This window comes from Hemicordylus capensis, chromosome 5, assembly GCF_027244095.1.
Source record: "Hemicordylus capensis ecotype Gifberg chromosome 5, rHemCap1.1.pri, whole genome shotgun sequence".
In the NCBI taxonomy this organism is placed as follows: Eukaryota; Metazoa; Chordata; class Lepidosauria; order Squamata; family Cordylidae; genus Hemicordylus; species Hemicordylus capensis.
The window spans coordinates 134,139,885-134,167,735 of NC_069661.1; the positions used below are offsets into that span (position 1 = coordinate 134,139,885).

General features: G+C 43.7%; 1 protein-coding gene and 1 long non-coding RNA gene across 13 annotated transcripts in view; one reads left to right on the forward strand and one right to left on the reverse strand.

The window, feature by feature from the left end:
* The first annotated feature begins 1,187 nt into the window (after window positions 1-1,187).
* On the forward strand, window positions 1,188-27,704 carry LOC128326370 (uncharacterized). Its single transcript, XR_008308004.1, has 4 exons — window positions 1,188-1,265; window positions 23,796-23,866; window positions 25,343-25,478; window positions 25,865-27,704. It is a non-coding gene; the product is annotated as an uncharacterized LOC128326370 (long non-coding RNA).
* PRR5 (proline rich 5) overlaps window positions 4,416-27,851 on the reverse strand; it is a 146,266-nt gene continuing 122,830 nt past the window's right edge. For all 12 annotated transcript variants that reach the window (XM_053253077.1, XM_053253075.1, XM_053253080.1 and 9 more), the window contains 4 exons: window positions 26,550-26,641; window positions 16,520-16,660; window positions 13,368-13,506; window positions 4,416-12,243 (listed from right to left, as the gene is read on the reverse strand). In XM_053253077.1, coding sequence (XP_053109052.1) covers window positions 11,693-12,243; window positions 13,368-13,506; window positions 16,520-16,660; window positions 26,550-26,641 — 923 coding nt within the window. In that variant the 3' untranslated portion in view covers window positions 4,416-11,692. The remainder of the gene's footprint in view (window positions 12,244-13,367; window positions 13,507-16,519; window positions 16,661-26,549; window positions 26,642-27,851) is intronic.

Below are 27,851 nucleotides of genomic sequence, written 5' to 3' on the forward strand. Positions count from 1 at the left end.
TAAGAGCCCTTAAAGATGGACAAGTGTAAGGAAAAGAATACGTTTGCTCTTGAGGCTCATTGTGCATGCACTGAGAAGAATCATTAGAATCAACAGAAGATGCCTTCTTAATGGGATACATTGGGCTGAGTGTTTGCACCTAGAACAACACATCACCATTGGAGTGCTGTGCCCATGAATGCAGTAATGCAAAGAGGTGATGTTTCAGACAAATGGTGCGCCTGATTCAGACAGCTCTAGGCAACAAGCTTGATACTCTGGCAATGATTCAGGAATATCATCCAATCTTCAAGGTCAGTTTCCTTTTAAAAGTGAAAGAGTTTCTGTAATCCTGACACCATTATTAAATTTTATTAACATTATGCTAACTGGATGGTCATACATTGATTTTCTTAAAAGGATTCAATTTCCTGGCCAGAGCGACCAACATTTAGTCTACTAATTGTTTTAACTTAAGAGAAATAAACAGCTCCAGGAGATATGACTGTTTTGGATGCCCCTTAATAAAAATGGAACTACTTTTATAGAATTTCCTTATTTTGACAAGACCAGATGGCTGAATTTTGAAAGCACATTTAGCAAATAGTTTCTCTCTCTCTCTTTTCTTCTGATAGGGAATAGTTCATATCTGTAACAATATATGCTAGCCCAGGGCCAGCTCCAAAAGTAAATGGGATATTTGGCCCGGGGTCGGGGAGCCAACAAATCAGCAGCTGAAAGTCCCTTGCTGTTGCCTAGCAACTAATACAAATCCCTTTGCCTTGGCTCAGCAAAATTGCCAAATCAGATCTCAACATGGATATCACAAGCCAGTGCACACCTAACCATGACAGTGCCTGCAACGAGGCAAGAAAGGATGCATCTTGTCAAGAGAAAGGCACACCACCTGCATTCAAGGGTGGAACTTAGGGGGGCAGCCAGGGCACGTGCCCTAGATGCCACTAAGGAGGGGGCGCCACACCAGTTCCTGCCACCCCCACCCCATTGCCCACCGGCCCGGCCCCAGGGCCCCTCAGCCACTTGCCATCCTGCTTGCCTTGCCCTCCGGCTCTGGCCTAGGATCCGAGCGGCCTGAAAACTGCAGAGAACTCTTCTTCTCTCCCCGCCTCTCAGCTGATTGGCAGGTGGGCGGGGCTTCCAGAGAGCCCTCCATGTAGGCCTCCCTGAAGCCTGAACTTGGCATTCCCCAGCAAGCCAGGAAGGAGGCAGGAAGAGTTCTCTGCAGCAGACTCTCTGCCCAGACCATCCAGCACAGCTTTTGCAAGGTAGACCATCAATTCCTTTTTGTGGTTACCCCACCCCCACCCCAGGTCTATAGGGATCTGCTTGCCATAGGGCTTTGATATGGGCGGCAGGGGGGGGAGACTGAGATGTCTCTGAATATTTAATTTAAAACAGATTGAAAAATTTCTGGCTTTAAATTTCTGGCTTTTTACTATCTAAAAAGGTCTGTTGCTTGTTTCATGGCAGAAAATTACAAAAACTTCTGGAACAAACAATATTATATTCATTCATTCATTCATTCATTCATCCTATATAATAAAAGGCTAAGTGAGTGGCCATGGCTTTGGAACGTTGGGGATCTGCGTCCCTGCCTCCCTGGGCTGTTCTGGGCCTGCGCGAAGCGCAGGCCCAGAAGAGCCCAAGGGACACAGGACTGCAGACACCAGTGTCCCACAGCCACGGGCGGCCATTAGCCGGTGTGTGGCGGCGGGGGAAAGTGGCCGAGGCGGCGGCAGAGCCGCCGCCTCGGCCATGAGCTGCGGCACGGCGAGAGGAGGCCGAGGCAACCAGAAGCGGCCGCCCTGAAAAAGGCGAGGGCAATGGCGGCGGGGGAAGATCGAGACGGGGGACAGGGAAGCTGGGCGAGGTGGCGGCAAAGCCGCCAACGAGGCCCCCGCCCGCTCACAGCCGTCGCCGCCGCCTGCTCACCCGCCCTCCCAGCTGCCCAAAATGAAGCTGGGCGAGGTGGCGGCGAAGCCGCCAACGAGGCTCCCGCCTGCTCACAGCCGCCACCGCCGCCTGCTCACCCGCCCTCCCAGCTACCCAAAATCACCTTCCCCGCTCCCCCCCAAAAAAAGATTAAGGGCCAAAATGGCCCATGAGAAGGTTGCCGCCCCCGCCTATCGCCCTCCCAGCTGTTGAAGACCACCTTACCCGCTCCAGCCCGAGGGAAAAGAGAGGAGCTCACGAGCAGAGCTCCTCTCTGTGCTAAGTCACTGCTCAAACTGCCGCTATGGACGCAAAGGACGCCTATTGCGTCCATTGCGACAGTATAGGCAGCAGCTCAACACAGAGAATAGCTCTGTTTCCGAGTTCCTCTCTTCTCCTTCGGGCTGGAGCGGGTAAGGTGGGCTCCGGCAGCTGGGTGCGCGGGAGGGCGATAGGCGGGGGCGGCCACCTTCTCATGGGCCATTTTGGCCGTTATTCATCCACCCCCCCCAAAAAAAAGTAAAAGCAAAATAAGGAAGAACAAAAACAGAGAACAACAACAAAACAAAAAACAAAAAGAGAGAGGGGACAAGGGTGGGGGGAAGAGACAGAAAGAGAGAGAGAGACAGAAAAGACGGGATAGAAAGCTAGCGCCCGTTATCATAACGGGCTTAAAAATACTAGTTCATATATAAATGCACTTATGTTCAAGTTGTTTTGCACCCCAGGATGTCTGAGTGAGAACTGTGAAGCATGTCTTGTGCTTTTATTTTATTTTATTTTTCTTGTGTGTGAACTGCTCTCCAATAACTCACAGGACTTCAGGGTACATCCGGCCAACATGTGAATGCAGCACCTCCATTCCAGAGGAGATGTGTGTTAAAGGGCTTTAAAAGCCTCGTGTGAAAAACCTCCTGGAATCAAACTTTACTGAATTTGTTCAAGAATTCTGAGAAAACAAACATAGGCTCACCCTGCATGGTTGAAAGTCTCCTTTGCTAATCTGCAGCGAGGAGGCCATTTTAATAATTAGTGTTTCTAGTGTTTCTAGGCATTAAAAGCACAAATATATAGTACTCACTGTATATCACTATATATTGTGAAGTGTCCGTGTGAAATTCAGTGAAATGTATTTTCAGGCAGCATACTTATTTTGAAATATCCTTGGGGGCCTGGGGTGTGTGGAGGCCCTGGACTTTGAGGGGCTGGGGGCCCATTTTAAAATCTCATCTTGGCCCATTCCAACCTTGCTATGCCCCTGGCAGTCACTACACATGGGTTTCTGCACAACACCTGCACAGAAGAAACTTCCATGTAGAAAGTGTGTCTCTTGTAAACTCACCTTGAATTTTCCATCCATGACTGGGATATCTGAGATTAAGAGTCAATAATAAAAGAACAGCACACTGCTTGTGACAGGAAGGGGCAAATTACAATGATAGTCTGGCAGGGGCTGGTTTTGGCCCTGGCAGAACTTGGCTGTCTGCTCCTATTGAAAATTCCTCTGTCTAGTGTGGCAAACTAATGTATCCTCCTCCCTCCTGGTGTCAAAGTAAGCACTAGAATGGTGAATGTACATATACCCCATCATGAGCCAACAGTCATCACAAGACAAAGGCTGGTAGGAATCATTCACTGGTTTATAGACCCCACCGCCACCTTCTTCCCTTATTTTGCTAGTGGCTATTTGGGCAGGTGATCCTCTAGTCTAGGACAAAGTCATGTTTTTTAAAAAGCATGATATGAGACAGAGAAAATGACACCTGGAATCCTCACATAACTCCTGACTGTTGTTCTAAGTCTTTTACAGAGATGGCTCATGTTTTCAGGTTTTGATCAATAACCATGCCTAGATGGTACAGAGTTCCTTTTAACAGGGATTTCCAGATATTGTTGACTACAAGTCCCATCATTCCTGTTAGGACAAGGGGGCAATTTCAGTGTTTGCCCTAGGCGCTATTTTCCCTAGATACACCTCTGGCAGGATGAACCTACATCAGCCAGGTAAGCTCTTTTGAGGATGATTTGTTTGCTCTGTGGGTGCAAGTGTTGTTTGTCATTCACACCATCAGAGGAGAACCTAGTTTGAGGAAATGTTTTTTTCTTGGGTTTGTCAAGGGAAGAGTTGCACAAAATCTAACCCACACTGTGAATTATGTCAGTACACAAAATACCCCACAGAGATAAGAATGTATTTATGGAAACATCAGATAATTTGGGGTGTGGGTGCCTTCTAGTGCTATTTATTGTGCTGTGTCAGCTTGAAAGCCTAATTACAAGTGACTTTAGAACCCACTTGCCTATATGCACCTGGTGTATACAAAGCAGGATTTATTTATTTATTTATTTGCCTTTCTGCTTACAAATGTAAAACATATTTTTCTATACTATTAGCAAAATACTATGGTTGTACTTTCTGGGAGGCATATGGAAGTTAAACATATCTTGTATTGCTTTTTGTAAAAAAACAAAACACTTAGCAGTTAAGTAGCACATTTGTATTTATTTCAGTGGTTTTTTTTTGAGAACTTTCACTCATTGAGCATACACAATGTACCAAGAAACACTCTTAAAATGGACAGTAGAAATCAGATTCAGCTTTATTTGTAGGCAGAATTTCCTCCCCTCTGAGTTTCAAATATATGTTTGAAAGGTTTAATTTTCAAAGAACAGGTAGTTCTTATAAAAGTGTTCAGAAGTGATGAAAAATGAATATTTCATTAACCTGGTGGGAAATATGTACTTATTAGGATTTGGCAAAGAAGACAGTTCCTTATTCTGGAACTTACAAAGGCAGCAATAAGTCCATGAGCAGGGGGGCAATCTCTAGAGGTGGGACAAGATTAAGAGTTTGGTTTCACATGCATGTTCATCAGAGGATGGCAACAGTGCAGTAAGCGGTTATTTGCCTGTGTGAATAAGTCTTCCTAGATCATGCACCAACAAGAGAATGTTTATACCCTATGTTTATACCCTAATCCGACTAAATCTAATCACTGTCTGTCCTATTGAAATCAATGACTGACATTCAGTCGTGACTAGGGGTGTGCACAAATTGATTTTTAATTTGATTCAAATTCATTTTGATTCTGATTCAAATAGATTTGGCCCCTTTTTTTAAGGGCTGGGGGCACCAAAGCGGGTTGGGTGGCAGGGCCCCATGGTTGCCAACTGCCACCCAACCCCCAAAGGAATTGGGCAAAGGGGTGAATTTTTAGGAATGTTTTAAGTATTGTGGATTCTTGGTTGTGAAATGAGTCATTTCACAACTGAGAATCCACACATAAAAATTCCTAAAAATCCACCCCTAGCAGTGATGGCAAAAGCTCGGACAAAATGGAGGCTTGAATCACCGAATCAATTCGAGCTTGAATAGAAGGTGATTCAATTTGACTTTGAATCTGGTAAACATCCTCAAGGGTGATTCAATTCGAGGTTGAATCACACGAATAACCAAATTTGAGTCAAATCAATTTGGCCATGAATTGATTCATACGTTCTTCTTTGTGACTAGCTGGATTGAGCCCAAAACCTTTTTGATGAGGATCAGAAAGTCACTACATGACATTTGATATTGAGTAATTCAGTGATGCATGACCACCTGCACCAGTCCCTTGATTGCATTTTTAGTGCATCTGATCTATGTTTTTCCAGTGCTGCTTCTCTAACTGTTTGCCCTGCAAATGGAGCAACCATGACTTAATAGTTTTGCTTTCCTGGAACTTCTTCTTGTACTTATAGGTTTAGCCTACAACTCCACACTGGTAACTTTAGATACACTCATACAAACATACCCTAAAGATTTCAAGTTGGGGTGAGAGGTACTTCCATCTATTCAGATCCAATGTAACTAGGGGTTTTACTGAAATGCTCCCCCACATTTCTGCAATATTTTAGATACAAGAAATGGAGACAATTTCAGTGGGAATGGGGTCTCCAAGAGTGTTGCAGAAAATTTGGGTGGGGGGCAATCTATCTTGCTCTTATTGATTTTTAATGCATTAAAAATGGCCAGAAGCAGGCAACATACACACTGCCCATGATTTTTTAAAGGAATCTTCCTGCTCTTGCTTTTGGCAAGCTCTCTGCTTTCTTGAACCTCCTTGCGGCTTTATCAGTCCTCTTATGAAAATGACAGGAGTTCTGATTCCTGTCCATTATAACAATAATGCCGGAACTCCAGAGATTTGCTTGGATCAATGCTTCTGATTCCTGGCCCATTTATAACATCTGTTGACTGGAATCATGTTACTACCCACATCATCTCTGGGAACTGGTACTGCTAGAGTGGGATGTAATCATGTCACCATACAGTCCCTTTTATTGGCAGTACTGGTGTAGAGTGGAAGTAGTTCTGTGTCATGTTGGTAACATGAACCAGGCCAAAGTCATGGAATAATGAGGCAGGATGAGAAGTAAGAGCCTGCTTGCTCTTGACTTGATCCTACCATTAGGGAAGAGCTCAATAAGATTGCATGAACAGAAATTTCAAAGGAAATTTTATTATTTAGTGCTGGAGTTCTTGATCATTTGGAAAGTCAAGTGTAGTCAAACATGTTCTTTGGATTTCAGGAAAGCAAGTTTTAAGAAGTTCAGATAAGTGCTATTTAGGATTTCATGGCTAAACACACTAACAGGAAAGAGGCCCAAAATGAGTGGGGGTTCTTGAAGAAAGAGTTACTAAAGGCATAGTCACAAATGATTCCAAAGAGAAAAAAATTGTAGATGTTTTTAAAAACCAGTGTGGCTTCATTAGTGATTAACTTTGTGATTATCTGAACTTTATTTAAAAACACGTAGAAGAAATAGAAGGAAGAGCAGGTCACCAAGGACCAATACAGGATGTGTAGGGACAGTAACAGAAAAGCAAAAGCTCAGAATGAGCTGCTCCTGGTGAAGGGTGTTAAGGGTGACAAAATAACCTTTTTTGTGTATGTTTTGAGAAAACAGGTGGCTACAGTAGGTCCACTGCTCAGTAAGATACAGTGAAATATTACTGTAAAAACGGTGACAAAAAGTAGAACGGCTCAACTCCGGTCTTCTCCAGAAAGGGGGACTGCATGCAACCTCACAAAAGCAATATGAATGGTTTAGTCTCTATCTCAAGGATTAGGATCTATCTCAAGAGTTCAAGGCCCGATGAATTGCACTCGAGGGGACTAAAATGACTTGCTGATATACTTTTGGATTCTTTATCATCTGGGGGGGGGGGAGTATGGGAAATGGGTGATGTGCCACAAGACTGAAGTTGGGCTAATGTTGAGTTAACATTGACCCCATTTCTTTAAAAAAAGCGGGGGGATATGTTGATTTGGCTTAGATACCAGCAAAGTACAGTAATCCCTCGACCTACGAACTACTCGACATCCGATGTTTTCGAGTTACGAGCGACAAAAAAGACCGGAAGTAGTTGCCGGTTTAGATTCAGCTTACTCGACCTACGAATTTTTAGATGCGGCTTCCTCGACTTATGAATGTTTTCAGACTTCCGTGGTGCGCTCTTCGACTTACGAAAATTTCGACCTCCGAACGTGCGTTCGGAATGGATTAATTACGTAAGTCGAGGGACCACTGTACCACCTAAAGAACACTGATTTAGATAGTATAACAATGTAGCAAATAAACACACAGAGCAAAGCACATAACATGTAAGCATCTTGATGACAATGTGGTATAGTAGAAGCCAGCATGGATTCATAAAGAATAATTTATGCCTCATTAGTCTTAACTTTTTTTTTAATTAAAGGGGCAAGGGAGTACTCTTATAGTTAAGGCAAGTAGTGTTAAAAAAAAAATCCATCATTATAAGCCTCAACATTATATTCCTTACATTTGTTGACATTTGTTGAGCTAATCACTTAAACTTGGCATGTAAGATCTACTAGACAAGGTCTACAAGTATGCCTAATTTCAATGTGATCTGAAGAAAATTGCCACAGGTACAACTAAAACAAGTTAAACAGTCCTGAAAACTGACACACTGACTAACCCCTTTTTGCCCAAACTTTATCGAGGCATATCATATTTCTTTCAAATTTGGTGAAAATGACTGATGTAGTCTATTCAGTCTTGTCTAGGAAGAAAGCCTTTTAGTGGTTTGGTGAAGTTTTGAGCAGCAGTTCCTGCCCCATGAAAGCCTATTGCTAGCAAGTGCTGGCAACTTATACAGACCATGTTTGATTTGATAATGAAGCCAGATGCTCACACATTTGCCAGTACTCCAACACTGGCTGGAGGGGGAACAACTAATGGATTCTGTTGCAAGTGCAATGCCTGCTCCTTTAAGCATGGAGTGTGAGCTCTTGGGTAAGGGGGGCATGCAGTGGGCAGCTGGAGGAAGACAGGTGGGAAGCTAGTGCATTCTGGGGCAGGGGGAATTCTGGTAGTTTTGGTGGCACAGGAATGATTTTGGAAACATGCACATGCACACACAAACACAAGCAAACATAAACAGAAAAACAAATACATGAATGCAGCACGCATACAACCCAAATGCCCATGCAATACTAACACACACACACACACACACACAATCTCAATTCCAGCAAAGCATTTAACACCATTCTCTAAATTTTGGTTAGCAAAGTGAACAAATGTCAGATGCTTTCAAAACTGGTTAGAAAAATGTATTCAAAGAGTGCTCATCAAAAAGCTCCTCATCAAGACAGAGGGAGGTATTTAATGGGGTGGGGGTCATTCCTGGGTCTGGTACCTTTTAACGTATTAATGGAGGGAATCATCAGATTTGCAGATGACAGAAAAGTGGGAGGGATGGTTAACATAAGAAGACAGGAATAGAATTCAAAATGAACTTGATAGAATGGAAAACTTAAATCACACACACACACACGCACACACACACACACACACAGAGCCTGAGTTGCCAGGATACTTGGAGGATATATTTGGCAGTATCACATACATGAAGGATCTAAAGTTTGCAGTGTGTGTGTGTGTGCGCGCACACACACACACACGCATACACAGGAGCACACAGATGTAAATGCACAAACATATGCATACAACTCAAATACATGAAAATACATACATACGCAAACACATGCACATGACAAATATGCGCACACAGAGAAACATATACATGACAAAAACATCCATGCACATGTGCACACACAAACACATGTACAAATACACATATGTAAACATATGCATTTGTGCGTACACAAAAACACACTCATAAACACCTGCACATGTGAATGTGTGCACACATGTGCATACAAATGCAATGCAAACATAGGACACACATATACAAGGAAGTGTGCATGAACATGTGTGCACACTCACACAGGTTAACATACACAAGCACACACATAAGCACATGTAAACACACAAACACATGCACATGTATTTGTTAACCCAAACACAAGCATTCATGTACAGAAACAAACACATGCACTTACACACATGCACACACACAAAAACACAGGCATACACACCAAACACATGCACACAGTGCAAAGACACGTATGCACACAGCTGTGTACAAGTGAAAAGTTACAGGATATATTAGTTCGAGATCCTCTCTTTACATAAGAACTTTTTTCAGAGTAAGCCTGTCCAGGATTGCAGCATCCTTTTTCTCCCCACCCCGCCAAACCTCTCTTCATCAATAAACAGGAAGAGAGTGACTCCCTTTGCTCTCAAAATTATCTGTGTCCTACTGCCTACTCCCCAGTCAGTATGTTGACAGGAAAACTGCACTTGACGTCTGTTAAAAGAACCCATTTAATTCAATGGGCTGAGACACTTTCCACCTAATTTATAGAAAGAAAACAGAAGGAATCTTAAGGACATTTAACCTATTTACTGCCTATTCACAAAATCCTCTTCAGCCATTCCCAGCTTTCTAACTTCTTTTTCCTACCTCCTAGATTTTAGCAGGGAAAAGTCTTTGCTTTTACAGTGGGAGCATTTTTAGTTCAGCTGGGAAATTGGAACCTGATGCCTTAACAGATGTGCCACATGATCAATAATGATGTTGTGCAATGCCACAAATTCTGTTTACTTACAACTAGCCCTCCATACACCTACATGGACACCACGGGGCATCTTTTCTGTTGACAGGCATCTTGCCATCCTCCCCATCTTTAGTTGGGCCTCAAAGACCAGGTTGTGAGAATGCTGTGGTCATAATTTATCTCAATTCCAGCAAAGCATTTGACACCGTTCTCTAAATTTTGATTAGCAAAGTGGACAAATGTCAGATGCTTTCAAAACTGGTTAGAAAAATGTATTCAAAGAGTGCTCATCAATAAGCTCCTCATCAAGACAGAGGGAGGTATTTAATGGGGTGGGGGTCATTCCTGGGTCTGGTACCTTTTAACGTATTAATGGAGGGAATCATCAGATTTGCAGATGACAGAAAAGTGGGAGGGATGGTTAACAAAAGAAGACAGGAATAGAATTCAAAATGACCTTGATAGAATGGAAAACTTAAATCACACACACACACAAGCACGCACACACGCAGAGCCTGATTTGCCAGGATACTTGGAGGATATATTTGGCACTATCACATGCGTGAACGATCTAAGGTTTGCAGTCTATCACAAGTTGAACATGCATCAGTAGTGGCACAGTAAGGCGCTGCACAAGTGTTGGATGCATTAACACTGAATGTTGGATTCATTAATCGAACTACAGTTTCCAAGTCCTAAGAAGTAATAGTTTCACTAGGCAGTTCTGAACTGGAATACTTTGTCCACTTCTGGACACCAGACTTTAAGAGGATGTAGATAAGTTTATGCAGGTTCCGAGGAGGACAACAAAATTGGTCAAGGGTCTGAAAACAAGCCTTATGATAAAAGACTGAAGGACCTTCTTTAGTTTGGAAAAGAGAAGGCTGGCATATAGGATGATACTCTTCAAATATCTGAAGGGCTGCCAAATGGAAGTGGGTAAAGACTTGTTCTGTGTTGCCCAAAGGGCAGGATTAGATCAAATGGTTTTAAGTTACGGTAAAGTGGGCTAGTTTTCAGTTGAACATTAAGATGGACTTCTTAGTGGCAAGAGCAGTTTGACAATGGAACTATTTATCAAGCAGAAGGGGTCACTGGAGGTCTTCAAGCAGAGACTGGACAGCTGTCTGTTGGGGATGCTCTAGCCCTGGATTTCCTGGGTTGCCCAACCTTCTGTGCAACTGAGCCACAAGTCCAATTCAGAGTTGGAGAAAAGAGTGCTGGTCTAGTGTGTACTATAGTGGATGTGCAACCCCCAGCTCTTTGTTGTAGTGTTGCCTCTAGTGGGCAGAGCGAGAGAGCAGCCAGGAGGACAAGGCCTGATCATGTTCCATATCCTAGGTTCACAGTTCTCCATAATCAAATCTGACACCCAATCCTGCTGCCTGTGTTGCATGTAGTACCTATGCCTCAAGTTGACCACCAATGAAACAGAATGTTGCTGCAATGGGCTCAGACTGCCTCTGAAGCAAACTGGTAAACCCCACTCAAGCAAGTAGGGCAGACAAAGACACCTTCCAACAACTAAGGTTCAGTGGTATCATTTTTCTTCAAACCATGATTATCCACATTTTATATACATCCCTGTCACGTCACTTATTGATTTGGGACAATCCCTTTCCTGTGTAGCTATACATCCTTTCCCACTTGAATTTCTTCTTATTTTGACATTTCAGATGAACCCCTTGCACCATCCAGCTAAGAAGAGATTTTCACAGCATTTCAAAGCTGCATTCCTAAGTACCAATTAAGCTCTCCCCCCCCACTACCCCCCACATAATCCTTCAGATAATGCTCTGTCTGCTCACGTCCACATTGTAGCCTGATGAACTGGAATAGCTGTGGCCAAAATCAATGAAAATTCCATCAGAATCGGACTCGATAGACTCCAAAATCTGGTCCACTATATTCTCAGGGCTGGCTGTAGGGGCTATGGCAATTAAGTCTGGATCCCTGACCAGCTCATATGCCATGTTTTGATCATCTCTTGGATAAAAGAGTCCTTTTTGTTTTTCAGGTGCATTGAGATTGCTAGTGCATTGCACTGAGTCAGCAGAATGCCTTTCTGGCTCTGACTGTGAGTTCTTTGTCATAACCATAGAGTTCTTGGAGCCATTGTCCATGATGGTCGTGAGGTTGGAGTAGTCTTGCATTGCTGTGCATGAAGTCATTTCAGAAACGGAGTGCCTTCGGATGCCAGTGCCATTTGGGGCTGCACCTTCAGTCTCATACTCAGCCACTGGGGTCAGCAAGGGATTGTTGTAACTTTTGGATCTCACCACAGGGTTCTTGGCAACAATGTCCCCCAATTTAGAGCGTCGAAAGAAACGTTTTTCTGTTCAGAAACATACAGAACAATTAAAATCTGTTGATGTTACTACTACAACTAGAGGCCTAAAAGTCGACTGGTTATTTCAAATCAATAAGTTAACATTATCCTCCCTCACCTCTGCTATGTGCCTCTTCTCCTCTCCTTTTCTCTGGTTTTCAGGGCCAAACTATTTGTGACATGAAACCTATCTTTTATAGATGGGCTTAACCAGGAAGTGGACTGCAAACAGTCCTTTTTTTATTAGAAAAGCAGTCATGGGATGGGGATTTGGGATAATCCTGGCCTCAATCAATCAATCAATCAATCTATCTATCTATCTATCAAATTTGTATACCACCCCAAACCTACATCTAGTGTTGGGGGGATTAACATTGCCCCGGAACAATTTTTATGCCCCAGATCTCTCTGATGTGGCTATTTGCTCACAAAGTAGCTATTTGCTGTAAATAGTTGCTACAGGGGCAAATATTTATTTATTTATTTATTATTAGTCAAATTTGTACACCGCCCCAAACTTTCATCTCTGGCCACTGCAAGAGGCAATCTCCCTGTACCCATTCTCTCATTGCCTTGCATCACCTGCACTATTTCCAATGGATGTCACATCATGTGATGCATTTGCACAACTTCATATTGGAGCAAAACTGATGTGTTCTGCAACAAAGGGACATTAACAGGTGTCAAGAGGCCCTTTATTTTTATTTTTTTAGATTTTTCTCTTCACCCTTCGCTCAGCTGTGCATGACTCTCTTCCCCACCCCACCCCACCTTGTATTCCTGCAAATTTCCTGTCAGTTGATGGATGAGAAAAAATAGCAGCAGCACATTATAATTCTCTTGTATATCCCAACCCAATAACTAATAACTCACTTGTATGTCTAACCCAACAACTAAAAACCAACTAGAACATTTTAACACAGGCTTAAAATGATAAATAAAGCTTAGTCCAGTCAACCACTTTCTACATTTCTAATTGTGTGCTATACATACAACAAGTAAGGCGAGTGGCCTGGAGAAAGAAAGGTACAATTTCATCTAGCATACCCTTGCAAAAGCACTTAGCTCAATCTACCATTGCATCATGACAAAGAAGCATATCATGTTTTAGATGGCTGTATTAATGTTACCTAAAATACAAGAAGAGTGTGTGATGGGACCATCGCTGGAATATAAGCCATATGTGCCCAAGTAAGGAGATACAACTTTCTGTATCAGAGATTCCAGTTTTAAATAATCTTCAGTCACTGCTTTGGATTCATGAACACCCTAGAGATTGAGAAGAAGAAAACTAGTGTTAATTTTCTAGACTCAAGTTAGTCATCAGTATAAACCAGGGACAAATCAAATACTTCCTTGTCTATCAAATATAACTGTAGGGATACAAAATATTTAATTTATAGCCATAGTGTCAGGCACTATAGATCTCATACCAGGAGTCCTACAGATCATACACTGACTTCCTGCATCAGTTGAGGCAGCTGATTTGAGGGAGGAATTGCAGGCAGTTCATGATTGGACTTCAACATAACAATCCAGAATCCTCCTGGCCTGGAGATACCAGTACATCTATCCCATGTTCCTGTCTGATAGAAAGCTCCTATATTGGCTGCATTCTAGTCTAGATAATGTATCACTGAGGAAGACCAACAAATCATCACTGCATTATCACTGCAGGTAGTATTTCACCTCCCAGCTTGCTTGCCTGGAGCTTTTCCACACAGGGCTTTTATCTCACATCTCCTCCAGAATGGAGGGTGTGCATTCACATATCGGCCAGATTTACCCCCAAATCCCCGTGAGCTATCAGAGAGTACTTTACACACAATTTGGGGTTTTCATTGCACATTAGAGTGTAGACCAATTTATATCTGGGGTAAAAAAATCCACTTTTTGTGTCTATTTTGGGGGGCAGCTTCGAACTTGCAGTAAACACCTTGCTGCCTATCTGCTTCAAAACACTTGCCTGCCCTTAAGTTTGCCACCAAGGCTGCTTCACATCAGGGGTTCCTGGACCCCATGATAGAGCTTTGAGAGCTAGGCTGTTTGTCTATTTCATTCAAATGCTAGAACTTACAGGAAATGCACAGGATATGTTAAGCTAGAATAAAGCTAATGCCAGTATAATTAAGATGAAGCACTGTTTCAACGTTCTGCCAGTATTAGACCTGGTCATAAAATTCAAACCATCTATCAAACCTGTCCGACAGTTTGCAGACATCAATCAGGTGATAAGAGACACCACCCTCCAAACTTGCTGCAGATTTTTTGAAAACTGGCTTAGATATAGCAGTTTAAGAAATAATTCCTGTAAAGAGAAGTTTGCAGTGATGGCTACTTTTTTTTCACCACAGACAGAGGTGCACTTAGGTAATTTTGGAGCCTGGGCCTAAAGGCCTTTGGAGCCCCCCCCCCCACTGGATGTTAAGTCTCCTCCCCCTACACACACACACACACAGTATTTTAACACATGGGTTCTTGAGGGCACAAACAGCAACTGAACTCACAAGAATGTAAGAATATAAAACAGGTATATTAATGCAAATATGCATTACCAGAAACTTTTCAACATGTAACTTAACATATTTCCATCCCACATACTTCTTTCCCCACTCCCCACTCTGACTCTAAAGCACCTGGCACAGGTCCTAATCACACTTGGCTGCCCGGTACAGTGCGGGCCATCAGCATCCATACCACCCATGACAGACTAAGGAGGGTTTGGGGGCCCGCAGGGGATGTGGAGGCCCTAGACTTCGGTCCCAAAGTCCAGGAATAAGAGCGCCACTGACCATAGTTAACACATCTTTTAAGGTTTAATATCCATGCTTAGAGGCTATGTCACTTATGTACAGCTTTTAAAATGTACATCTTTCTAGACAGCAGGAAATGAGACAGACACTAATGTTATTAAAACATACCACAACTTTATTAAAAGAAGGAAAAGAGCCAAGGCGAAAAGAGCTTGCATTATCAGCTCCTGAGGGGTCTGGCCGGAAGGAAGGAAGGAAGGAAGGAAGGGAGCACACAGATTTCCAAACCTAAACAGGGTTGGTTTTCCAAGAATTGGGGAGCTGTTCTCTAGGGAGGACCAAATACTAAAGCAGAGTATGAGTTACCATATATAGTTTTAGAAAGGAGCAATTTTACTCGTGAAGTCTAGAGGTTTAGGGCCTATTGGCAAGCCATTATACGTTGACTATTTCAGGAGGTGGCAGCAAAGATCTTATTTCACCAGCATCCTGAAAGGATTTGAATCAAGCAGAAGAACTGTGTGATTTATCGGAAATTTCTGTGGACACAATCCTTAGTTCTGGACACAGTGTGAAGCAGGTCCCACCCTCCTGGACCATTGTTTTTTGTGGGTGTTTTTTAAAAAGAAAAAAGTGGGGACAAACCTTTTATCTGTCTAGCTCTGACTAGCAGTGGCTGCTCGAGATAAGGAGAATCCTGCTTTCCTTTCAGTCAGGGACTGAACCTGATCTTCTACATGCAAAGCAGATGCTCTACCACTGAGCCAAGGCCAGCATCCCCCACAGGCAGTATCCATGATACTGAGCACATGAAGACATGCTTAGCTTCAGCAAGGCGGCTGTATCATGTGCACCTCTGTGACTGCAAAGCACCCCAGAGATGTACCTTGTCCTATGTCTGATTTTCTCATGAAAAAAACTATTTTGTTTTACACCTTTTTGTATCTCCTTGTTCACTGTAACCTTAACATCCTGCTTTCTTATGAAACAAAAAATATGCCAGTCATTTAATTCCTGGTATTCATAATGATTTTTCTGATACATACTATGCTATGTAAAAGTTAACTACTTTGCATGGTGGAGGAGTGGGGCGGGGGGAGGTTGCCACCTTTCCCTTCCTCCTCACATCCTCCCCCAGCAGTGAGAGAAGACGAAAAAATCCAGTCAGTGCGGTGTGCTGCAAAGAGGAGTGGGGGGGGGGGGGAGAATGAGAATTCTTCGCCCACTGCAGCAACGAAGGTGAGCTACAAGGCTGGCCTATGCAAGCACTTTCGAGACTAACATCCTGAAATGAACTCTTGGTTTATAAAAGCTTTTGTCTAGAGGTGTGCACGGAACTGTGGAACTGCGGTCCGGCACTGGGGTGGGGGTTCCTTTAAGGGTGGGGGGAGGGTTTACTTACCCCTCCCGCTGCTTCCCCCCTCTGGTGCATGTATTTTAGTCACTAATTGGGGCGTCAGGATACCTCCCTGCTGCCCCTTCCCCCGCTCGGCTGCAAAAGGCTTCAGGATCCAGAAAAAAATCCATACCTGGAGGATAAGCAACATCTGAACTATTGAAGGAGGAACTCTTGCTCGGGAACGGGACAACGCATCTTCCAGTTTAATATTGAGAGTTATAATATTCCTGAAGTGCAAAAGAGCCAGTTGTCGGACAGAGGGTTCCTTTCCCTAAGCAAAAGATGCAATCAAATGGAAGTGTTCAACAATTGGTAATCATTACTTTCAGATTATCACATGGAAGGCAGATAAGTACATTTAAGTCCACTTTTAAAAAATTAAAATGTTATTGGATGCATATGCATATACAGTGGTGTGGGGACAAGAGCAAGGTAGAGTGGCCATCCCTCAGCCGCCAGGATCTAGGGGGCTGCCAAATCACCCCTCAGCCAGGGCACCCCCTTGCCCCCTCCTGCACCCAGCTGGTGAACTTACCCACTGGGAGCGTGAGGCACACCCCTCTTCTCTCCCAGCCAGCCAGAATTTCAATGACTGACTGGGCAGGATGGAAAGAGTTCCAAACAGACCTTCTCCAGGGCATTGGCTACGCCCCCCGCATCTGACATCAAACACAGGGGGTGAGGCCAATACTGGGGGTGGGGCCTGTGAGCCCCTGCAGAGCGTCCCCAGTCAGCGGTTCATGGAATCGCTGACTGGGAAAGGAGCTCCCGGTACTGTCCCCAGTACTGGCCACATCCCCTGCATCTGGCTTTGCATGCGCAATTAGAAATCCTAGAGGGTGGGGGAGACGCCAGAGGACTTTGTCCTCTGGCCCTGGGCAAACTCCCTATGCCCCCAAGCATATGCTTACATATGCAAACAGAAAATTTCTGCATAGCACAACTGTTTGAAAATTATACCAAATCCAAGTATCCATCATTGTCAGAAACAGGCTTTCTAACAAAGGCATTTGAAATATATTGGCTCACACACAGAGAGTGATGCCAGTGGAATGCAGACTCTGAGCTTCCTCTCCAGGGTGTTTTTCACACAGGGCTTTTAGCTCACATCTCCTCTGGAATCGAGGGTGTGTGTTCACATATCAGCCAGATTTACCCCAGTCCCTGAGAGTTATCAGGAAGCACTTCACACACAATTCGGGTTTTTCATTGTGTGTTAGAGTGTAGCCCGGTTTATAACCAGGATTACAAAATTCATTTTTTGTGTTGGGGTTTTGGGGCAACTTTGAACTCACAATAGAGCCTCGCAGTAAACTCACAATAAAGCCTGCCATGTGAAAAATACCCAGGAAGCCCTCTGAGCTTCCCGAAAAGCCCTTGCCGAAAGCTGCACAAAGCAGGGGAGAGAACCCAGAAACTGGGCAGAGTTCCACTAGCAATGCAGGTGCTTCTGCCCAGATCTCTCACTGAACTTCAGCCACCCATGCCACATCCCAAGTCCTGACAAAAATTCCTTGACCCTTTTCAAGATCAAGGGCTTGGGGGGAATGCCTGGGGAGGAAGCAAAGATTATGCAGACTTTGCAGTCTCTGGAGTGTTACTCTGTATGAAAGCCATTCTCTGTATGAAAGCCATTACTCTGTATGAAAGCCACAAGTCTCCAGATAATATATATTTCTTGATCATCATTACTCACTTTTCTTATAAGCATTTGGCCATTCATCCATTTTGCTTATGACCAAGACCCAGTTTTTGTTGGCTTACTTATGGCAATCAGAAATATGTATGCAAGGCATCACAATCCAATATGTAGTATATATAGAGAGAGTATTTATAAGCTTAATGTAGTTTAAACAAAATTTAATTGGCAATACATGGGATCAAGAACAATTTCTAGTTTGAATATTCCACTGAGTGCTCAGTTTTTCCAGAATCAGGACTACTCTTCAGAGCCTTTTTTCCCATCACATGTGAAAAGCCTCTTATCTGAGAGGCAACAACAGAATTCTTGATTTTGTTAATTTCCCCTGGACATCTTTATTTCATTTTGTTATATATACTTTTTGATAGAATATCTTGTCACAGAGAGTTAGGGATGCAAGAGTTTACAATGACTTATATCTAAGTTTGTATCTTGTTCTTGATTCTCCCAGTCTTGCCACCTGTAGGGCAATGGAGCCTACTGCAACCACTGATTGATCTTGACTTCATCCAATCACTCCATTTTACAGGGCCTGCTGTTACCATGACAATCTAAAGCAGGCAAGTCCCTACAGGGAGACAACTAAGGTTGATGTGAAGATATTTGACTGGTGTTAGCTAATTTGATGGGGTTTCTTACAGCGCTTGAAATCCAGGCTGTGTTCTTGGAGAGAGGGAGGAGAGGCATGCTTTGGATTCTAGAGCCAGCAATTGCCTCACAAAGCTCATAAGTTCACAAAGAGATGAACTGCCTGACTAGTATACCATCTAGGGGAAAAATGTTTTAGGAGATTAGTGCCAACTTTGCCCTTGTTTATTTAATTGACTGCAGTGTTACGTTCTGATTACTAACCCTAATTCTTCAGTTGAAATAATCTAGTGTATTTTGATATGAATAGATTCTGAAGCATTGCTATTAGGAACATAGGAAGCTGCCATATACCGAGTCAGATCATTAGTCCACCTAGCTCAGTATTGTCTACACAGATTGGCAGGGAGTCTCTCTCAGCCCTATCTTGGAGATGCCAGGGAGGGAACTTGGAACCTTCAGCATGCAAACATGCTCTTCCTAGAGCGGCCCCATCCCCTAAGGGGAATATCTTACAATGCTCACATGTAGTCTCCTATTCAAGTGTAAACCAGGGTGGACCTTGTTTAGCAAAATGGGCCAACTCATGCTTGAGGCCACAAGACCAGCTCTCCGCCTTGCCTTGGTCTTCTGCGTCCAAGCTATAAAAAGGGTGGATGCATGGTACTGACCCTCTTCAGGGGCTCGATGAGCAGAGACTGGCAGTTGGAATGATAGCAACTTGATACTTCAGTAAGATCTCTCCTCGCCACCATTACAACAGTTTAATGCCACCACTTTTCAATAGAAGTTTTCAAAGTGGTTTGCATGAAAAATAAATAATAAATAAGAGTCCCAAAGGGCTCACAATTTAAAAAGAAACACAAGTTAGACATAATAATAATAATTAGCATCTGGAGGGATGCTGTACATTAAGTAGGGATGTGCATGAACGGCTTGTGCAGGCGTGGGTGGGGTGTAGTTCCCTTTAGAGGTAGGTAAGCAGATCCTTACCTGCTCCGCTGCTGCCCCGCCACTTTTCTGGGCTCAGCACTCCCTCTAACAAAGGCTGCAGCGGCTGCAACACTGTTCCCTCCAGTTTGTGTGTGTGGCGTCGGCACACACATGGCCGCCGCGCATGCAGGGAACAGTGCTGCAGCTGCCGCAACCTTTACTACAGCACAACGGCAGGGCGGCAACAGAGCAGGGAAGGACCTGCTTATCTGTTTGTAAACCCCCCCCCCCCAAACAACAACAACCAGGTTGCTCACTTGTAATTTATGATCTGGTAGTGATCCGTGGTATTCATAAGGAATGAGTTCTGCACCTGTGCAGGGACCTTGTGGGTAAATAGACTAGTTCCTCATGATACCCACTCTGCCCTGCATGTGCTCTGTGCTACTGTTGAAATCAGCAGTTGGGTGTGTGTGCGTGCCATTTTCTCAGTTTCTTGTAGACTCCCATATTCTGACGATCTTCTTGTGACCCTTCAAGATAATTTTGTTTTTTAAAACTACTGCCGAGGAAAGGTTCAAGAGGGTCTTATGAATACGATGGACCACTACCAGATCATAAATACAGGTGAGCAACCTGTTTATCTGGATCATGATCCATTGCATTCATAAGGAATGGGTGATTAGCCAGCTTCTAAACATGGTGGAATGCCACCTAATGGTGCAGCGGGGAAATGCTTGACTAACAAGCAGAAGGTTGCTGGTTCGAATCCCCACTGGCACTATATCCAGCAGCGATACAGGAAGATGCTGAAAGGCATCATCTCATACTGCACGGGAGGAGGCAATGGTAAACCCCTTCAGTATTCTACCAAAAAAACCACCAGAAGGCTCTGTGAGCGCCAGGAGTCAAAATCGACTTGATGGCACACTTTACATAAACATGGTGGAGGGCACAGTAGATCCAGAAGCCTATAGCAACACCCTTCTAAGTAGGCTCCTCCCCAAACTGGCCTGTTCTGCCAATCTCAGGTCAATGGCATAATGTTTTATAAATGGCTGCTGAGGAGACCATGTCGCAGCAGCACAAATATCTGCCATCCTAAATGTGCTGCTGAATGTTCTCGTTGAATGTGCTCTTATTGTGGGTGGGGGATCCACACCCTGCTGTTTGTAAGTCTGCACAATCAACTCCACCAACCAATGTGCTAGTCTTTGTCTCAAGAATGGTTGGCCCTTGCCTTTTCCTTTACAAGCTACAAAAAGTTTGTCTTTTTTATTGCTTTGAGGTTTTTCCAAGTAATTATTATTATTATTTTTACATTTTATATCCTGCTCTTCCTTCAAGGAGCCCAGAGCGGTATACTACATACTTAGGTTTCTCTCACAACAACCCTGTAAAGTAGGTTGGGCTGAGAGAGAAGTGACTGGCCCAGAGTCACCCAGCTAGTATCATGGCTGAATGGGGATTTGAACTCGGATCTCCCCAGTCCTAGTCCAGCACTCTAGCCACTACAACACGCTGGCTTACCAATATAACAGTGAGTGACATACATCCAAATAATGCAGTACCTTCTCCAGTGTTGTCTAAGGATTTTGAAAGAAGGTTAGTAGAGTTATTTCTTGATTTTGAGCTTTTCCTTGATTAATTTTAAATTTTTTATTGATTACTTGTTTGTGGATATCCATCTATATATTTAAATATTTTACTTCCTTATTGTATTTCTCTATGCTATGAGATGTTGTTATGTTATGTTATGCTGACCTTGGGTCGCAAATAAAGAACTTTGACTTTGATTTAGATGAAACTCCGTCACTACCTTTGTTCGGAAACAACAAAGTTGTTGTCCAGTCTCATGACCACTTGCAGATGGACTCTACCGGAGTGTACGGGATGCCTGTATGCAACACTGTCAACTCGCTCACATGCTTGTCAGTAGTGATGGCAATTAAGAATCTGGTTTTTTAAGTGACCAATTTGAGAGTCGCTCCTTCATTGGCTCAAAGGGGCCTTCAGTTATGGATGACAATACCAAGGACAAGCTCCATTGGTTTCCTTATTGGTGGATATAAATTGTTAATTCTTTTTTAACAAAAATTTGCAGTCAGGATGGAAGAATACCGTTGATCCATCCCACCCCCTCTGCTTTGACGGTATAGCAGCTAGATGGACCCTTAGGGACACATTTGCTAAGCCACTAAGCTTCAACAAAGTCATGTACATCAACACCTGCACAGTGGCCTTTCTAGGGGGGTAATCATACTTACGTGCATATAATGCAAACCTTTTCCATTTGCTCTTATAATTTTTTCTTGTTGACAGTCTTCGATTAGTAAGTAAAATATTTTTAAAAACCTGATTTTCCATGCTGTCATTCACAGTCTTCACTTCTAGGTATTGCACCTTCCCGCCTTCCTGTACCAGAAAGTCTGGCCAAGGAGGAAAGCTGTGGTAACTCCTCCTTGAGAGTTTGAGTAGTGGTGCAAACCAGGGCTGCCATGGCCACCAGGGCATCACAAAAATGCAGGTTGAGTTGTCCCTCATGATCTGTGCTAGCACACAATTGATTAACGGTTGTGGATGAAATAAATATAGGAGGCCCTTGTTCCAATGATGTTGAGATGCCTCCCAGTGATCTCCTGCCAACTCCTGCAAGTGAGCAGTACCTTGGACACTTTCTGTTGGCACCAGTCGCAAACAAAGTCCACAGTTGGATGTCCCCACAGGTCGAAAACCTGCTGGAAATAGATGCTGTTGATCTCCCATTCATGGCATTGATCGAGCTGTATCAAGCAGCTGAGGTCATCCGCTAATATGTTTTCCATGCCTCTTACTGTATGTCCATGGCTAGAGGTTACACTCCATGGGTGCTTTATCATTCCCAAATTTGTATGCTCAAGGCACCAAGTGAATGGGATACTGTCCCTCCTTGTCAGTTGACACCACTGCCATGCCTTTCGTGAATACACGCGGGGCTGTTGATAACCCAAAGGGAAAGACAGTATATTGGAACACTGCATCTCCTACTGTAAATCTTAGGTACTTGTGGTGGTTCGTTTGAATTCTCATGTGGAAGTACGCATCCTTCAAATCTAACACTGCTGCCCACTCCTCTTTGCACAGGAGGGGCAGTATCACCTTCAACATCATCATTCTGAACTTGCGTGCCCACATGAACCAACCGAGACCCCGTAGGTCCATGACTGCCCAAATCCCCCCATCCCTCTTTGGGAACTGAAAGTAATGGGAGTAAAATCTGGACAGTCTCTCTGTCCACCGCACAGGGATGATTGCCTGCTTCTCCAGAAGCACCTGCACCTCTTCCAGCAACGTAGGAGTTCCTCTGGTATACTTCAGTCCTGAGAATAGAGGCAAAGCTTTGAATTCTATTACATAACCAGTCTCAATAATTTGAAGTACCCACTGATCTGATGTTATGTGGTGCCATGCTTGGGCATGGCTTGCCAACTTGACAGAATTGTCGGCAACCACAAAGCAGGTGTTGTGTGGCTTTGGCAGTCATCTGATGTTGTTTGTGCGGTGGACAGCTGTTTAGATCAAATAATCTGCTTATAATTGTCCTTGGGGAGCCTGATGTTCTGGCCCTTGTTCTTTTGGCCAAATCCTTTGATATGGCCAGTATTGATGATGATAATCCCGTCTGTCGTGCTGTTTGTATGTTGGTTGTTGGTGACCATAAGGACAGTAACGAGAAGATGTCACAGAATAAAATGTGGAAGCCATGAATGTTTTGGCTATGAATTTTGATTTTAAAAAATTGATTCCATCGTGGAACCCATGTTCTCACTAAAGAGGCCTTTTCCATCAAATGCCAGATTTTCTACATGATCACGCATGTCTTGTTGCAAGGCCGTGAATCTAAGCCATGAGTGACGGCGCAAAGTCACTGCAGTTACCATGACTCGTGACTCCGTTTCTGCCAGGTGCTTGAACGCACTAAGTTGTTGTCTAGTAATAGCAGTAGTCTTCTCATATAACTCTGCAGACCTATCTTGCAACTCTTCTGGTGTTAGTTAAGTGGAATCTTGCAATAAAGTGTCCCATAATAAGTTATTGAATTGAACTACACAGGCTGGATAGTTGGAAATTCATATAGCCAAGCTTGAAGTTGTATAGATCTTTCTACCAAATACATCCATTTTTCTCCATTCTTTATCTGAAGGTGTTGTATCCAGTCTTTGATGATGACACATAGTGAATTACCATGGAATCTGGGACAGGATGACAAAGCAAGTATGCATTTTTCTTTCTTGTATCCTATATAACCCTTGTAAGCACTTAGGTGTTGAGTTCTGTAGCACCTCCCAAGATGTCTGGGCCACCTTATTGATCACAGGCAGCATAGGAAGGGCAACTGGATAAGAGGTCTTTGCTGGTGACATCATATTGAAAACAGGACCTTTCCGGTCCATCTCAAGTAGCTTTAAGTCCATGCCCAATGCCTCTGCAGTTTCTCTTATGAAGACATAATAGCCTTTAACTCTTCTGATGAGGAAGTAGATGTTTTTGGTGGCACATCTGGGGATGGATCTGATAGATGGCTTGTGCTGTCAGAATCTGAATCCGCAGAGTCTGAAGAATAATCATCATCGTCCCCTGCCAGGGGCGGAGGTGATGCCACTGGTCTTTTTCTTTGGGAGCAGTGGCACTACCGGGTTATCTGGTAAAGGAGAACTTGGCTGCATAGGTCGTGTCTGGCAGACAGTTGTGTCAGTCTGAATAGGTGGCAATGCAGGGGCACTGTTTAGTAACCCAGTATCCATGGAGCTGGCCATAGTTTGGAGGTCCAATCTCTCTGGAACAATCATGATAGGCTGTTGAATTACACATTGCGCCTTCCACTGGAGGTATTCTGCATAAACATCCGGTAGATTAGGCGGTGCTGAATGCTGAAAACCACATGAATGTGTAAGCTCTCTTTGACTTTGCAGTCCTTAAATATTGTGCTGCTGATGTCATCATAGCTGGTGCCATTGGTCTCAATACAGGGACAGTATGTGTCACCAGAGGCTCTGGTATGCGCAAGGGAGACATCATTTGGAATGGCATTGTAGATGTTGTAGTGATGTGTAGTGCCAACATTGATGGAGTTTTTGGATGTGACATTGGCACCTTGACATCTTGTTCAATGTCGAGGCCACTACTAAGAAATCCATGAAAAGTTGAACCTGAAGCGGTGCTTGCTGAGGAATCCAGCATTGCTAGTAAAGCAGTGTTTTGGTCTAAGGAGACATCATCATCTTGTTCATGCTCCGCTGCCAGATCCAAGAAATCTCCTTTCTCCCCCATATTCTCATGTCAGGGAGTAGATGGGGGACTGCACTGGTGTTTGTGCTGGAGACAACAGAAGTAGTCTTCTGGTGGTATCACTGTTAGAGGAGAAGCCGCCAGATTTGTTGCTGATGCCAAAGGCTGTGTCAACATAGAAGTCAATATCGACATCAAAGTTGATGTCACTGCCGTCATTTGGTCCGAGGTTACGGTAGATGTGGAAGTCAGAGCCTCATCAACCCAAATGTCAAGATGCCAACCGAGTCACTCCTGACACCAAAGGCGGGCGATATGCTTGCATGGCAGTCGATGGTGTACTGATCTTTGGTTTGCTACGGTGCTTCTTATGGGGAGAAGATTTGCTTTCCTCATCTATGGAGTGTTTGTCTTTATGACGGTGAGCCGACTTTGAGACCTCCTTTGGTCTTTTGAAAACAGGCTTTACTCAGCAGAGGCATCCCTCGGCAGAGGTTTTGAAAACAGGCTTTACTCCCTCGGCAGAGGCATCCGCAGATCCCTGTATGCTCAAAATTGAGCTCGACATTGAGCATGACTGCGACCCGGATGTCGACAGGTAACTCGGTCTCGGTGTTGTCGGACATTAACGCCTTATCGTATAGTGCCATAAAAAGGCAGAGCACTCTGTTCTTCATTGTTTGTTTTGAAAATGAGGAGCATATTTTGCATGCTGCAGTGTTGCAGCACACAGCAAACCAAACACAGCAAACACGAGTCATGATAGTCCATAGATGGTAACTTTGCACAGCAGTCTACACATCTCTTAAAAGTTTTTTTCAATTCTATGTTGACAAGTAATGCCACAAGGCTTTTGCCCCGCGGCAGCAAAAGTAAAGTCCGTTTAACCAATCCAATATGTTAAGCAAAGAATTATCTCAAAACAGTCCTACAGTCAGTAAAGTACAAAGTATCAGTATTTCTTTCTTTTCTGTTTGTTTCTAGATAAACTGAGACGCCAGCAACGAGGTGTTGATAGAAACTGAGAAAATGGTGCCCCTAACTGCCGATTTCAATGGAAGCACAGAGCACATGCAGGACAGAGTGGGTGTCACAAGGAGCTAGCCAATCTACCAGCGAGGTCCCTCCCTGGGTTGCAGAGTAACACTGCTGTGCAGCTGAAGTCCTGGCTCCCTGTAAGGACAAACTCTTGCTCCACTCTCTGTGGAGAATGTGGACCAGTGTTTTAGACATTTTGTTCACAAATCTTTCTAAAACCATTTCACTCTGTTTCAAAAGTGGCTTGACAAATGGTGGAGAGGAAGCGGACTGCTCTTCACAAATTCCTCTTGGGCGTGCAGAAAAGGTTACTTGGTTCTTTAGATTATGGCAGTCTTTGGAGGTAACTTGCACAGCTATTCAGGAAGAACAGAGGGACTTCTGAAAGTCAAAGCTATAATTTTATAAAACTAAATACCATTCTTTGTAGACAGATACCATCTACGTAGGCAATTTCTTGTGTTGAAAGCACCCCTCTCCGACCCACAAGTATTTTGTAGGAGTATCTCTTCCATCCAAGTAAGTATCTGTCGAAACAGTGAACTAGGCTCAACCAGGTCTCTGGTTCTCTGTTGATGAACCAGTCAAGTAGCTTATTCTGGTTTTTCTGGATTCTAAAGTAATATTTTACCTGCACAGGATAGAATATAGCCTGAAGCATGGGCAGGACATCACTGAAAAAGAAATCCCAAGTTTCTGCCAAGGTATCCAAAAGTTTCTGTCCTATAAATAAAAACAAAGTGGTTTAGTCAAAGGGCACTGACCAAGGAATGTTTTGAATCTTTATTTATTTTGTTTATATATCCCATTTTAGCCCATGAATTCAGAGCAGCTTACAGTGTTTTTTCTTAAATGTTCATAGTCCTGTCCCTATGAGATTCACAATCTAAAATATTAAAAGAGATGCCCTGCTTGAAGGCCAGCCTAAGACATCTTCCTGTCTGAAATTCAACCCCATTTGTAGATGGGTACTCAACATTCTCAGGTCATGCTGGTGAGTTAGTGGCAGAGCAGTGGCAGATACTCTCAGAGCATGGCAGCAGCAGCATGTCTAAGTGGAGATTTGAACCCATATCTCCCTGGTCTAGGTGCAACACTAATAGTTACACCACATTGCCCTTTTAATATGGGGACTTAATTAAAACAGCTATTCCCTGAGACAGCTTCATCCCTGACAAGATGAACTAGAAAAGTAATGGCTTTCTTATTGGTTCAATTATTTCTTTGTTGCCTTTATATACCATCTTTTTGCTAAGTCACTGTTGCAATAACCACATTTCCTTCCTGTAAATTAAAGGTGTCTCTGTTCCCAGTGTGCATAATGCTGAAGGAGACATGATCAGAACAGGACTTAGAACCCTTAATTCTTTGTTCTCATCTGCACAGAAAGCTACTCATCTGTTCGATGTCAATGATGGGCGGAGAAGGGGGCATGTAGGGAGTACAAAAGAAGTCTGAAAGCAATAAAATCCCAGAGCCTTTCTGAGCTCAATCATCCTCTCCTCCTCATTTGCTTGGAAAGAAATTTGGGGGAGTTGAGAATTCATTCAGGATATGCTCTGGTGCGTGTATTAGGCATGAGAAGGGGACAGCAAACTTCTCAGCAGAGCATGGAGCACCCTCCCAATTATATCTGTAAGTCCATTGAAGAAAGGTTCCTGTCTGGCTTCTGCTCTGCTAGTGGAGGCAGTAGCAGCAGCAGCAGCAGCAGCAGCAACAGCAGCAGTTTACTTTGCATGAAGAGCAGCCTCAATCTGCTGTCTGGCTAGATGGCATGCTGCTCATTGTCATCCTCATGCTGGATTTTAGGAGGAGGAGGGAGCAAAAAAGGAAGTGGTAGGAGATAGAGTATCTCCCCAACACTTCCTCTCCCACTCTCTCTCCTCCTCCTCCCATTGGAATCCACTGTGGGAGGACAAGGGGGACAGAGGTC